This window comes from Gymnoscopelus microlampas (genome assembly GCF_963454915.1).
Source record: "Gymnoscopelus microlampas genome assembly, chromosome: 2".
NCBI classification, from domain to species: domain Eukaryota; kingdom Metazoa; phylum Chordata; class Actinopteri; order Myctophiformes; family Myctophidae; genus Gymnoscopelus; species Gymnoscopelus microlampas.
In genome coordinates this window covers 52,400,129-52,415,128 of record NC_139939.1, presented here as the reverse complement: position 1 = coordinate 52,415,128, position 15,000 = coordinate 52,400,129, and the positions used below count along the sequence as shown (strand labels likewise).

Below are 15,000 nucleotides of genomic sequence, written 5' to 3'. Positions count from 1 at the left end.
TAGAACTAGACAAAAACTAAAACATTTCAGATGACTAAAATATGACTAAAACAAAATGAAATTTTGAGCTGAACCAAATGGTCCTGGATTATACACAGTGCACAACATGGAATCTCACAGGCACAGGGTTCTATTGTCTTGCCGTCTCCAGTGTCAACATGAAAAACAAACGTGTAAACACGTTGGATTCTGCATAATTAAACTCTCTTATTTTCCAAGGAGATATAATTGCATAATGAAAGCAAAGCTTCTGTAGGGAGTCAATCTGAATGGCATTGATGTGTGCGTGTGCGTGTGTGTGTGTGTGTGCGCGCACGCACCAATCTCCTCTGATTGGCTTTAGACTCTTATTAATTTTATCAGACCACCACTGCAGAAATGTAAAAACCCTTGAACTGCTATAACCACCAGCATTAATATTCTACTGACGATGTGCACGTTTGACTGATTACAACCTGATCTAACTGGCAAACAACCACATGGACCACATGAGGTGCACAGACTGATAATACAATGGTGAAACAAAATGCAAAATAAGTCCTGTATTGGTTGTCCCATGCAGTATTGAGTAGTAACGCGTTACTAAGTAATACATTGCTGTATTATTACTTTCCCCAGTAACAATTAGTGTAACAAATTACAATAGCCAAAACAGTAATAATATGATTAATTATTACTATATCATATATATTAGTATACATACTGTACTATATTACTATTATTATTATTAATCCTAGCGATGCTGCGTTACTGTTACTGTACTAGAATACAATACATGTTTTGACCTAGATAGACTATTAAGCCAATAACATACACAAAAAAACACATCTACGAGCTAATAATGTGTTAGCTTATACATCTTTTCTTTTTAAAGCAGTAGTTCACCCAAAAAAATACTTGTCTATCAATTACACACCCCATGAAGCCTTGAATTCATGGAGATTTCTTTGTTTTTGTCGCATTCCGGAGCCAATAATTTCAAGTTCAGAGTCGCCTATTGCTTCTGGAGGGGGGGCCCTTGAACTAAATATTTTGAGATGGGGGTTCGCGGCCAAATACATATCATTTTGTGGGTCCTTGACATGAAAAAGTCTGAGAACCACTGATATAGCAACATAATGTTTTCAAAAAAGCTGTTAGAAGACATTTGTAGAATATATGTTCAAAGATTTGAAAAAAATATCAGAGCTACAAGCTCATAACGCTGCACTAAAAGGTATATACACAGAAAACAGTGCGGGGCGGGGGTTTAAGGCTAATTGGCCCCTTTATTTGTTTTAATCTTCTGTTGCTGGCTGTGACGTGATTATAATTAATTTGACTAATTTTGTTTTGATAATTGATAATTGTACTGTACTGCTTTCAAAACAAATAGCGGTGCAGCATAATAGATCTGTTCCCCTCTTTTCATAAATGGTGCAAGCAGCGCAACAAATCTGTCCAATTTGCTAAATTAGTTTAGGAATACATTCACACAGTGGCAATCTGTGGAGGCAAGCTGTCATCCGTTAAGGGGGGGAGGGAGGGGGGGGGGGGGGGGGGGCAAGTGTCCTTGTCATCAGGACTTCAAGGGTTGGTAATTCAAGTCCCATAACAACAGTGATCCCCTTGTAAGATAGATTATCCTAGGGTGGAAACCTTGTATGTCCAAAAGCGCGTCACAAAATACAGTTGTGAGCTTGTCGATCGGCTATTTTCAGTACTTTGGAGCGACACTTGTATTAACCCATTAAGACCGGGAACGTGTCTCCGTGTCACTGTGTCATTTTAGATTTCTTTGGCTATTGAAAAATAGCAGATATACAAATGAGCTTGTAGATCTGCTATTTTTGGAAAAATCGGGAACATTTGTGCAAATCTTTGAATATATATTTTTTAAAGCGAACAATTGTAACTCAAATCTTTGCTTCTGGGGGTCCCTGGAACAAAAATATTTCACAAATATTCACTATTCACACAAAAAAAATATATATATATATATATAAAGATTTGCACATTTTTTTTTTTACGATTTTTCCCCAAAATTGCAGATATACAAGCTCATAGCGCGGCACCGAGTGCCGCGCTATGAGCTTGTATATCTGCTATTTTTGAATAGCCCAAAGAAATCTTAAAAAGACACAGATGAGTTCCCTGTCTTAATGGGTAAATTTACAAAAACATGAAATATGGAGATATGAGGTTTCTGCGCGACAGCAGCAATAACCAAGGCTGCTGTAGTGTGTTCACAGTGGTGCAGTACTCCTGCAGGTACATACATACTCCCTCTCGTTGAGCCACTCAACTCACACTTTTATATTCTCTGTATCTTGGACAGAGATAATCTCAGTACTTTGAGGTGTTGGAAGTAATAAGCACGTCTCCTTCTCTCTCGTAATCCGCCCGTTCGTAATCTCTTTTGACAATAGCTGACGTGACCCAGGACCTACACCCACCTACCAGCGGTGGTGGAAAGTAACTAAGTACATTTACTCAAGTACTGTACTTAAGTAACATTTTGAGGTTTACTGGAGTATTTCCAAATTTCAATACTTTTACTTCTACTCCACTATATCTCAGAGACAAATATTATACTTTTACTCCATTATATCTCAGAGACAAATATTATACTTTTACTCCACTACAATTATCTGAAAACTTTAGTTACTAGTTAACATTTTAAAACAGTGAAAGTAGACGATCTACGACGACAGGTTGTGAGCGTGTAGATCGGCTATTTGAACTATTTTAAAATGTTTTTCAAAATAGTAAAAAGTACCTACAAAGGTTTAGGCATAACGTGTAAAGCAGTGAGCAAGATATATAGGGCCCTGAGGGTTTTCCTCCCTGACTTATGACAAGAAGATCATATTAATTAATAGATGTCAGCTTAACCACTGTGGAGCAGCTACCTTAACACTGTGTGCAAAGACAGGCACACACGCACACATACACTCTCTCTCTCTCTCTCTCTCTCTCTCTCTCTCTCTCTCTCTCTCTCTCTCTCTCTCTCTCTCTCTCTCTCTCTCTCTCTCTCTCTCTCTCTCTCTCTCTCTCTCTCTCTCTCTCTCTCTCTCTCTCTCTCTCTCTCTCTCTCTCTCTCTCTCCCTCCCTCTCGGTTCTTGTGGGATTTGAACCAATAACCTGTTGGTAATTAGTCTGTTTCCTCAGCCGGCAGCGTCTGTTGGCCTCCATGACCCCTTGATACTGAGCTAACGAGAATGTCTGTCAAATACGCGCGCGCGCGCGCGCACACACACACACACACACACACACACACACACACACACACACACACGCGCACACACACACAGGCACACAGTTTCCTGTACAATTTGGTCAGGCATAAACAAACATCCAGACCCCACCATGTCTGCTGCAGTTTGACATGTTTAACCAGAGCTCACCTTCTATCTCTCCCCTTCCCAGTGATTGTACTAATATACCATAAATGCCTGCCATAAATATGTAATGCATGTGTCTAGTAATATATAATAGCCGCTACCTGATGGGATTCACTTTGAATGAGACTGTGTGTGTGCGTGTGTGTGTGCGTGTGTGCGTGCGTGCGTGCGTGCGTGCGTGCGTGCGTGCGTGCGTGCGTGCGTGCGTGTAGAGTCCTTGAGCAAGACACTTAAAACCCCTAAGCCCTCCCTCCTCCTCGGTCGCTCACCGTGGCCGTCTGAGTAGCCATCAGCTGGGTGTGAAGCTGAAACTCAATTTCACCAACTTGTACATCTGCAACATTTTTGAAAAATGTTGAAAGTGTTTGGATATTGTTTTTAACACAAATCTTCTCTTCTGGGGGGTCCCAGTCACAAAACATTTTCAGATGGGGGGGTCCGCCGCCAAATATACATCATTTTGGGGGTACCTTGGCACGAAAAAGTTTGAGAACTACTGATTTAGAAGGCCTTAACCACTTAAACCCCATATGGGTATAACCGGAGTCCCTCAGGGCTCAATACTAGTGTATTCTCTGTTTTCTGTGGATGCTGGGGTTTGAGTGGTTAATGGGTTAAAATGTAGAGGTCAATATGACGTGTATATATGCAAGCAAATACTTGCAAGCAAGTAATTGCACAATCACTCGCTGACACACACACACACACACACACACACACACACACACACACACACACACACACACACACACACACACACACACACACACACACACACACACACACACACACACACACACACACACACACACACACACCTCTCCCTTTCTCTCCCCAGCTCACTATAAGCGGCTAATTACGTTGAGATGTTTAGGTTTTTATAACAGCAGAGTGCATAGCAGATGAGCACAGCTAGTCCCTGAGAGGGTTTGTGTGTCTGTTGATCCAATGTTGCTGCTACTAGCTGACAGTAATAAACACTAACTAGGAACAAGCTCACTTAACACACACTGGCTATAAAATAACTGCAATTTAATTGATTTGCTCCAACAATGGAGAGAGAGAGAGAGAGAGAGAGAGAGAGAGAGAGAGAGAGAGAGAGAGAGAGAGAGAGAGAGAGAGAGCACATGGTACTTAATAGAGAGAGGCTATTAATATTGGAAATGTTAGCCGTTATTTCATAAATCAAGTGATATATTCTCTCTACTCTCTGGCTCTGTGTCAATTTACCTAACCGCTGTTTCCCCTTTAGTATGATATACATGTAGACCACTGGTTCTCAATCTGGGGGTCGGGACCCCAAAGGGGGTCCCCAATTATTATTATTTTTTGGGGGGATCCCCAGTTCTAATATGATTATTTTGGGGGGTCACGGCCTGAAAAGTCTGAGAACCACTGACATCAGCCAGAGCCTGGGGATTTGAAAATGCATTGATGCATCATGATGAATGTGGGAATTTAACTGCATTGATTTGGAGGGTTTTGGGGGTAAATAACAAGTAAAGAATTAATGGCACTTTTTGCTGAGAACTTGGAGCTTGGGTGAATCATTTTTTGATTGTCTAAATTACTATAGTACTTTCCAATATTGAGTAAATCAGTTCCTCTTGTCAAATTTGAGCGTTTAATGTATTTTGTCTGTATTTAAATGGATTCATTGTATCAAAAATAATTGTATCCAAGCGTGGTGAAATTAACGATTGGATGATTGAATCATTTCCCAAACAATAGTAATTGAATTGAATCATGGTGAGGTCAGAGATGAAGGTCTTCACAGGCCCGAACTCTAATTGGACCCAGTAAAATTTGAAATTCATTCTGAGATCTGATTTGTTCTGTGACGTTACAGGCCCTACCCTCTGACTCTCGCTATTATATAGACCTGACAAAGATAATAATTACAAACCTAACAATTACAAGTGTTATTTAAAACGCTGTTGTACCTGTATATGCCAGCGATAGGCTACTTACTCCATAATGGAATCTGGCAGCTACGTAGCAGCCTACAATAAGAGACAATGAAATGAAATTGCATGGTTTCAACTCGCTGAAGAACCTTTGATCTTCTCTCTCAACTGAGCTGGCAGCTTAGGCACGGACCTCAACATTTTCCCCCTCATTTTGCGCTGTAGTAATCTGATCCTAGGTCAACCTAATCATCATGTACTGTAAGTTACACAGCATTTAATGCTTTGCTTTCTCTCCTGATCACAGTATACGCACTCTGTTATAGTACATTGCAGTTGATTTGCAAGCTGCACAGCCATATTTGTTCCATGTGTCCCTCAAAGTAATCAATCTTCCACCTGAGTTTATTGGACACAGGTATTTATTCACAGTGGCGTGCACAGACATTTTGAGGGGCAGGTGCTCAAGTAAAAAAAAAAGGGCACCTTGCACGGCGCGCGGAACCGCCGGCTACCTCTTTGCCAAAAATAGCCGATCTACAAGCCCCTGTGAGCTTGTAGATCTGCTATTTTGGGCTAAAATGGCTCCTCAGAAAAGGGATGCTATAGGTTTCGAGTGGTTATGGTAAAAAGAAAAATCACATAAAGATTTGGCGGACCCCCTGTAGTAACTCTGAGGACCCCCTAGGGGTCCCGGACCCCCTGTTGAAGACCCCTGCTGTAAACTGGAAAAAAAAAACTTTTTTTTTATTTTTTTCAAAAGGGCACTTCTGGTCAAGAGGGCAAAGGGCAGGTGCTCTAGCACCACCTAGAGTCTATCTGTGCACGTCCCTGTTGGCTTGAGACTGAGCTGTAGTGTGAGAATGCTCTAATATAAAATGAAAACGCTGCCACATGCTCACATGACTTCGAGGCGTGCCGAGTGGGAGTCGTTGCCGGCCCGTGACGTCACGGTGCAGGTGTAATCCCCGATGTCACCTGACCAGGTCTGGCCAATGGTGAGGGTGCCCTGCCGCACGGAGACACGCCCACCGCTGGAGGGAAGGACCACGACTCCACTGCGATCCCACTTGAAACTATGGAAAGAAAGAGAGGGACACGTTTATATATACAGGACAAACACATGTTATATGTACAGTATACGCACGCACACGCACACACACTGTCAGGGACCTGGATGTATTTGGACCCAAATGCCTGAACTCAACATCAAAGTAGGCAGTAGACCAAGGAGGACAGTTAAATAACGACTTTACTTAACCCATTAAGACCTGGAACTGTGTAATTTTTAGATTTGAGCTAAAAAGCATCATTTTACACTTTGGGCTAATCAAAAATAGCAGATATACAAGCTCGTAGCGCGGCACCGAGTGCCGCGCTACGAGCTTGTAGATCTGCTATTTTTGAAAAATCGTGAAAATGTGTGCAAATCTTTGAATATATATATTTTTAAAGCAAACACTTTTTAACTCAAATCTTTGCTTCTGGGGGTCCCTGGAACAAAATATTTTGATGGGGGTCCGCGGCCAAATACATATAATTTTGGGGGTCCTTGACATGAAAAAGATTGAACACCACTGATATAGAAACATACGTTTTTTCCGAAAACTGTTGAGATTGAGACATGTAGAATCGGCTTCAGGTCTCAATGGGTTAAATCATAATGCAAACAAACAGGTGAGGTACAACTCACAGGGCAAATTATATTACCACGGGGAAAACACAGGGACCCGGAAACAAGTCCCACCACAATACAATGATCCAGCACAGAGAGAAGTCACAGACAATCTTAAATAGTCTGTGAGGCTCGTTAGCCAACTAGGCATGGCTGCGCCGCTGAGTCCACTCTTGGCAATCAGAGACCAAAAAGGAGAGGGGAGGGGCTGGTAAACCCCCCTCCCTCCGGAAATCTCATTTGCATTTGATTTCAGGAAGGAGGTCTGGGATCGCTCAGGGAGTAAAGCTGCCCGGTCCGCTGCGTGTTAGAACCAATCAGCGGGCTGCTAGGGGCGGGATCATCCAATCACCTGCCAAGTAGCTTGAAAAAATGAAAACGCCGTCTGTCATCCATTCTGCTTCAGGAGTCTCAGATGGAAGTACAGTAGCCTGTGAAACAAAATGTGTGTCGCAAGCTTCTTCCATTTGACAGAGTCAGGTTAGGGGACATGACCCAGGTCGTGACACGCGTGCACGCGCGCACACACACACACGCGCACGCACGCACGCACACACACACACACACACACACACACACACACACACACACACACACACACACACACACACACACAAATCATCAGGTACCTGACAATGACTCTGGGGTCATACGTGGCGTTACAGTTGAGCGCCGCTGTGGTCCCTTTGATGACGCGCTGGTCTGATGGAGGCACAGAGATGACTGTACGACCTGAGGACAACAACAACAGCAACAACAACAACATCACAAACGTTGTACCTGTCAGCAGGAAGTGCTCCTGGGTGGCTCCGGAAAAAAAAGATACATTCTCTCCCCTCGTTTATGCAGGCAACAGTGTTCATTATTCAGATGGTGGATGTGCATTGCCTGTTCAGCTGCAAAAATAATGAGACCTTTCCTTCCACTGCTAATTAGTCTGTAATTTATACATGCAGATTTCCTCTCAAAGAACACGCACGCACGCACGCACGCACGCACGCACGCACGCACGCACGCACGCACGCACGCACGCACGCACGCACGCACGCACGCCTATTTATCAAATTCTGCTTATTAGTCTATTAGTCATGCTCGTACTGCCCAGATATTAGTCACTTCGTTTTACGGAGGATGCTAAAGTAGAGATATGGTGAGTGTGGAGTGTGCTTTCCTGTGTCAGTGGGTATGTTCCTAACTAGAGACCTACAGTACCAGGGATGGGACCAGTGGGTATGTTCCTAACTAGAGACCTACCAGGGATGGGGCCAGTTCTCAGGCTTTGTTACTTAGATTAGTTCATTTTTTCCTTGACAATGTTAAGAATGTTATTTACAGTGGTTCTCAAACTTTTTCGTGCCAAGGCCCCCAAATAAGACACTTATTAGCCCGCGGACCCCCATTTGAAAAGATAAGCCAGGGACCCCAATAAGAGAAGATTTTTACGGCTCTCTAGCAGTGAATCTCAACCATTTTAATTTCAAGGACCCCCAGTTTGGGCTACGGACCCCCATTTAATGGCATTTATACCTCTGGGGACCCCAATTCACATTGTAAAACCAAAGCTAATTTAACTCTGAGAGAGTACAAATGGAACCAAATGGACCCGTTAGGGTCTCTCAGTGTTATAGACCCATAAGGGTCCATTTGGTTCCTGTCCATCATTTAGCTGGGGACCCCCTGGAACCCCCTCAAGTACCCCTGGGGGTCCCCGGACCCCACTTTGAGAACCAATGATTTAGAAAGCATGTTGTTTAGACAGATGCTAGTTCCAATGTTTACTTGGCATCCTAGTTTCTTTGAGGCACTGATATTGTTCTCTCTGCACTCTAGTGTGCACTAATGTGACGATTTCACCTTGTTGTTTATTGACTAGAGTACATGCTTATTCCGATCTCATACTCGCAAGTCACTCTAGATAAGAGCGTCTGCTAAATGCCTAAATTGTAAGTTGTATGTTCCTATAACTGGAGGCCATGCAAGGTGACGTGACCCGGCTGAACAGAACCATTTGTTTCAATAACGAACGCCGTCCAGTTTAAATCCCACCGCTCCACAGAGCAGACCTGGCACGCCCAGCCCAATCTTAAACTAATTTGACCCAATTTAATGTGCAACAGCGTGCCAATCGATAGGCTGACCAGCTAATCAATCATCCCCCTTCACCTGGCCAATCAAGTGATTACCTGACCGCTAAAGCGGCCCGCTGCCTCGATATCAAATCAGGCCTCTCGGGTTAACCTTGGGTTAATCAGAGCGGACATCTATGGATGAATTAGTGTCTATTTAACACAAACAATATCGAATAGAGATTGTTTATTTTGTGTGTGTGTGTGTGTGTGTGTGTGTGTGTGTGTGTGTGTGTGTGTGTGTGTGTGTGTGTGTGTGTGTGTGTGTGTGTGTGTGTGTGTGTGCGCGTGCGTGCGCGCATACTCCAGACGGTGAGTGCAGCGGTTGCATTGATGCTTCCTTCCGAGTTGGAGGCGACGCAGGTGTATTCTCCTGAATCCTGGAGGCTGACCGGCTGAATCTGTAGACCTCCTGACTCCAGGAGGTTGAAGCGTGGGATCTGAACCGAGCCACTGGCCAGGATCTGAGATCCTACACACCATGGTGATGGAAGAAGTACAAAAAAACACATTTTTAATTAAGTAAAAGTATCAATACCACAATGTAAAAGATACTCTGTTACAAGTAAAAGTTCGGTATTCAAAATGTACTGGCACAAAAGTACTAGTACTCATTGTGCAGAATGCCCCCATATCAAGTTTTCTCAATGTATAAAAATCTTTTGAAAGGAGATCTACAAGCAGATCTACAAGCTCACAACGTGTCGCAAAGCGACGCGTTGGCAGCTTGTGGATCGGTTATTTTCAAATAGTCAGGAGTATATATAGGGCTGAAGTGGTTAATGTATGTGTTTGTAATATTAATCAACGTAAGAGAAGGTAACTACCGGTAGTAACTACAGTTTTCAAATAATTGTAGTGGAGTGAAAGTACACTATTTGCCTCTGAGATGTAGTGGAGTAGAAGTAAAAGTATTGCAGATTGGAAACACTTCAGTAAAGTAAAAGATAACTAAAAAGTGTACTTAAGTACAGTAGGCTAGCTACTTGAGCGAATGTACTTAGCTACTTTCCACCACACACACACACACACAAACACACACACACACACACGCGCGCACGTGCGCACGCACGCGCACACACGCACACACTAAATATTTATTTATGTCCACATAAACAAAAGTACAAGAGCACCTTGTACACAGAGGACATAAACACTGCCAGTGCAGTCAGACAATAAGAAAACAGCCAGTTACAACGTGTCTAGACAGCAGCACATGGTTACATACAATATTATGGTGACACACTTTGTCACACACAGCAGACATCATTCATGGATAAAGTAAACATGCACACGCACACGAACGCACACGCACACGCACACACACACACACGCACACTTTACGACCTTGCTTTAAACCTTGAATCACTCTTTCCTGGGAATGAAAGCCACGCATGCGTGTGTGTGTGTGTGTGTGTGTGTGTGTGTACCTTTGCTCCAGGTAATAGCAGGTTTGGGGGCTCCAGTGGTCTGGCAGGCAAACAGGGCAGTATGGCCGTTGGTCACTGTCTGTTCCGATGGGGGTTGTAAGAAGGCGGGGGCTACACCTAGCACACGCGCGCGCGCACACACGCGCGCGCACACACACACACACACACACACACACACACACACACACACACACACACACACACACACACACACACACACACACACACACACACACACACACACACACACACACACACACACACACACACACACACACACACACACACACACACACACACACACACACACACACACACACACACACGATCAGAGCTCCATTTATTATCCAGTACTGTGTGTGTGTGTGTGTGTGTGTGTGTGTGTGTGTGTGTGTGTGTGTGTGTGTGTGTATGTGTGTGTGTGTGTGTGTGCACGTCGCATCATACGCAGGTGTGTACATGCTATTTAGAAACTTTAGCATCATAGTGTCCAAAACTAGTCCTTTTTTATTATCATTTTAAAACAATTTATAACTAGTGAACATTTCCACTAGTTTTGTGTGTGTATGATGATGAAGTAGGTCATTCATTTACGAAAACGTACATAAAATGATGCTATTATGTGAAGTCATAATGTCAGACAACGGATAAAGGCAGAGGGAAAAGACAGTGGTTGTCAGGGGAACAGGTTGTCCTGTCCTTGGTTGTTATTAGTGGTTAGTTTCTGTGGGAGAGATTTCAGAAGACATATGGGGGGAAACCTTGTATGTCTTCAAAACCGTAACTTTTCTGGATTCAAATTCAAACGTAGCAAAAGTAGCAGATCTAAAAGCTCTAAACGCGGCGCGAAGCGCCGCGTTTAGAGCTTGTAGATCTGCTACTTTTGATGCTTTTGTGTGGCGCTGTAGTATGATCAAGTAGGGCGTTAATTTACAGAACAAAAACACTAAAAGTTACTGTAAAATATGGAGATAATAGAGGGGGCACGGTGGCGCAGTCGGTAGCGCTGTCGCCTCACAGCTAGAAGGTCCTGGGTTCAATTCCCGCCGGGGACGCTGTGGGCGCTGGGGGGCGTGTCTCCTCCTCCGCGTCATCAGCGCCCATACCCTAGGTGCGGTTGGCGAAAGGGCCTACTCTGTGTGGAGTTTGCATGTTCTCCCTGTGTCTCCTAGGGTAGTTAATACCCTCACAAAAACATGTAGTAATCCTGGTCACTAAACTCCTCCCCCATGACAGCCGGGGCGCCTGATGGAGGGGAAGGGAACTGGTTGGAATAACGTGTTCCTTCCACGCGCTACGTCCAACCAGGGAAACCCCCTCCTGTCAGGTGACAAGAAGGTCAGTTGGCTCTCATGCATTGAAGGAGGCATGAGCTCGGCCCTGGGCTCCCTAGGCTGGTGGGGGCAGTGTAGTGCCCAGGATCACTTAGAAAATTGGCACCGGGTGAAAAATAAGGGTTACAAAATCGTGGGATAAAAATATATAAATAAAAAAAAATGGAGATGAGAGGTTTCTGCCCCGACGGCAACGATATGGAAGTAAACGCTGCTTCGGTGTGATGCTGGATCCTCCAGGGAATGCAGCTACTGTTCTGTTCTGTTGGTGGTGCAGATCTCTGCGTCTCTCCTCCAATAAATATTAAATAAATACGCATATCAGAATGTTACTCTCTTGCCTCTTAATAATTTAACAAACCACTTTTTAGTTTTGTATCTTTTTTATGTTTTGTTTTTTTCCCTCCTAAACTTGTGGTGATGCAACTGATTGAAACTTAACTCCACACAACATTTATGATGTGTAATTGTTTCTCTGCTGTGTGTTCTATTCATAGAGCGTACCCTGTGTGTGTGTGTGTGTGTGTGTGTGTGTGTGTGTGTGTGTGTGTGTGTGTGCGTGCGTGCGTGCGTGCGTGCGTGCGTGCGTGCGTGCGTGCGTGCGTGCGTGCGTGCGTGCGTGCGTGCGTATGTGTGTGTGTGTGTGTGTGTGTGCAGTGGCGTGCACAGACATTTTGAGGGGCAGGTGCTCAAGTAAATTATACTTTTTTTGGTTTACTTGGTCTGCTCTTTTTTCCCTCTTTTCCCTCTACACCTATACCTCTTTGCCAAAAATAGCAGATCTACAAGCCCACAACGCCTCGCAGCGCGAGGCGTTGTGGGCTTGTAGATCTGCTATTTTTGGCTAAAGTTCTCCTCAGAAAAGGGATGCTAGGTTTCGAGTGGTTATGGTAAAAAGAAAAATCATATCACATAAAGATTTGGCGGACCCCCTGTAGTAACTCTGAGGACCCCCTAGGGGTCCAGGACCCCCTGTTGAAGACCCCTGCTGTAAACTGAAGAAAAAAAACGTTTTTTTCTCTTTTTTTCAAAAGGGCACTTCTGGTCAAGAGGGCAAAGGGCAGGTGCTCTAGCACCACCTAGAGTCTATCTGTGAACGTCCCTGTGTGTGTGTGTGTGTGTGTGTGTGTGTGTGTGTGTGTGTGTGTGTGTGTGTGTGTGTGTGTGTGCATGTCTGTCTTCATGCTCACTGGAGACGATGAGCTGTGTGTGTGCGTGGTTCTCTCCGGCAGCGTTGCGGGCGATGCACTGGAATATCCCTCCGTCTCCGGGCTGAACCCGCCTCACCGTCAGACCCGCCGCCGCCGTGATCTTATAGCGAGAGTTGGCCAGTCTGGACAGAGGCACCGTGTCCTTGTACCACTCTATCCTGGGCTGGGGCACTCCTGCACACAAACACACGCACACACGCACACACACACACACACACACACACACACACACACACTTAATCAGTGGTGGAGAAATATGTCTTACTTAACCCATTAAGACCTGAGGCCGCGTCTAAAAAATTCTAAATCCTAACAATTTTTCGGAAAAAAATATATAAATATATTTTTCACGATTTTTCAAAAATAGCAGATATACAAGCTCATAGCGCGGCACTCGGTGCCGCGCTATGAGCTTGTAGATCTGCTATTTTTGGCTTAAAGACGGGGTGCCGTGATTTTCAGTGATCCCCCCCCTAAAACATAATCATCAGGTATTATGGTTACACTAGGAGGAAGATTTTTTTCAAAAAAGTGTACAGAAATTGTTAAAATTATCTTTTTATGTGGACACGCCTCCACTTCATTAAGTATACCTGGTTCTCACCTTAGCACCTCCTCCACCACCTTAGCACCACCCACCTGTCCTAGTCCCTCCTCCTCCTCATTCCTCATGCCCACACCTGCTGTGTTATGATAATGAGGAGGAGGGCATGTTTTTACTATGTCACTAAAGCGCTGCTTCTCTATTGGCACGTTTGACCCTCAAGGTTTCAGCCTCCAGGTAGAAACTCAAAATAGTCAGAGCAGACATAAAACACCATAAAAACACCACCAGGGGGCTTAATGAAGCCTCATAGACACATGAAAAACAGAAAGTGCAAAACCATGGCACCACCTCTTTAAGTGGTTAATGTGTGTGTTGTGATAATAATCCAAATCTACAAACTAAAAAGTAACTAAAGTTTTCAAATGTACAGTTACTTTACAACACTGCACTTTAATAAGAATCTCCACCACTGAGGCGTGTTTCATTATGACTAACTGAGACAAACCTCTGCTTCCGTGTATAAATATGCATGCTGGCATGAGACGCCACTAATAATATATTGATTGGAAGGCGAGGGCAGTAAGGACAAGGGTGGCACTAATAATAATATATTGATTGCAAGGTGTGGGCAGTAGGGATACGGGTGGCAGCAGAGGCCAAAAAAACACAGTGAATAAAAGATGTGAGAGGAGTAGAGGAGAGTTCCAGAACACTAAGCAGCTCATAGTTCACACCACTCTTGTGTTTGTGTGCGCACGTGCACTTGTGTTTCTTGTTGCTGCAATGTCGTGGAGCTGAAACCCAAGAATTTCATTGTATAATTGGATGTATCGATGACAAATCATGAATGTTATCTTGTACACTAAATGTTGTTTTAACTGTCTCTTTAAAAGGATCCCTGGCTAATGAGTCAAGTATGCATTGAGACCTGAAGCCGATTCTACATGTCTCCTAAATCTCAACAGTATTCCGAAAAACGCATGTTTCTATATCAGTGGTGCTCAATCTTTTTCATGTCAAGGACCCCCAAAATGATATGTATTTGGCCGCGGACCCCCATCAAAATATTTAGTTCCAGGGACCCCCCCAGAAGCAACGATTTGAGTTAAAAATGTTCGCTTTAAAAATATATATATTCAAATATTTGCACACATTTTCACGATTTCTCAAAAATAGCAGATCTACAAGCTCATAGCGCGGCACTCGGTGCCGTGCTATGAGCTTGTATATCTGCTATTTTTGAATAGCCCAAAGTGTAAAATAATGCTTTTTAGCTCAAATCTTAAAATGATACAGTTCCAGGTCTCAATGGGATAATTGGATGTATCGATGACAAATCATGAATGTTATCTTGTACACTAAATGTTGTTTTAACTGTCTCTTTAAA

General features: G+C 43.8%; 1 protein-coding gene across 2 annotated transcripts in view; it reads right to left on the bottom strand.

Moving 5' to 3' along the window:
* Nucleotides 1-15,000, bottom strand: part of sdk1b (sidekick cell adhesion molecule 1b) — a 446,717-nt gene that overhangs the window by 137,623 nt on the left and 294,094 nt on the right. For both annotated transcript variants that reach the window (XM_084044504.1, XM_084044505.1), the window contains 5 exons: nucleotides 13,046-13,240; nucleotides 10,522-10,638; nucleotides 9,396-9,563; nucleotides 7,595-7,697; nucleotides 6,193-6,366 (listed from right to left, as the gene is read on the bottom strand). In XM_084044504.1, coding sequence (XP_083900630.1) covers nucleotides 6,193-6,366; nucleotides 7,595-7,697; nucleotides 9,396-9,563; nucleotides 10,522-10,638; nucleotides 13,046-13,240 — 757 coding nt within the window. The remainder of the gene's footprint in view (nucleotides 1-6,192; nucleotides 6,367-7,594; nucleotides 7,698-9,395; nucleotides 9,564-10,521; nucleotides 10,639-13,045; nucleotides 13,241-15,000) is intronic.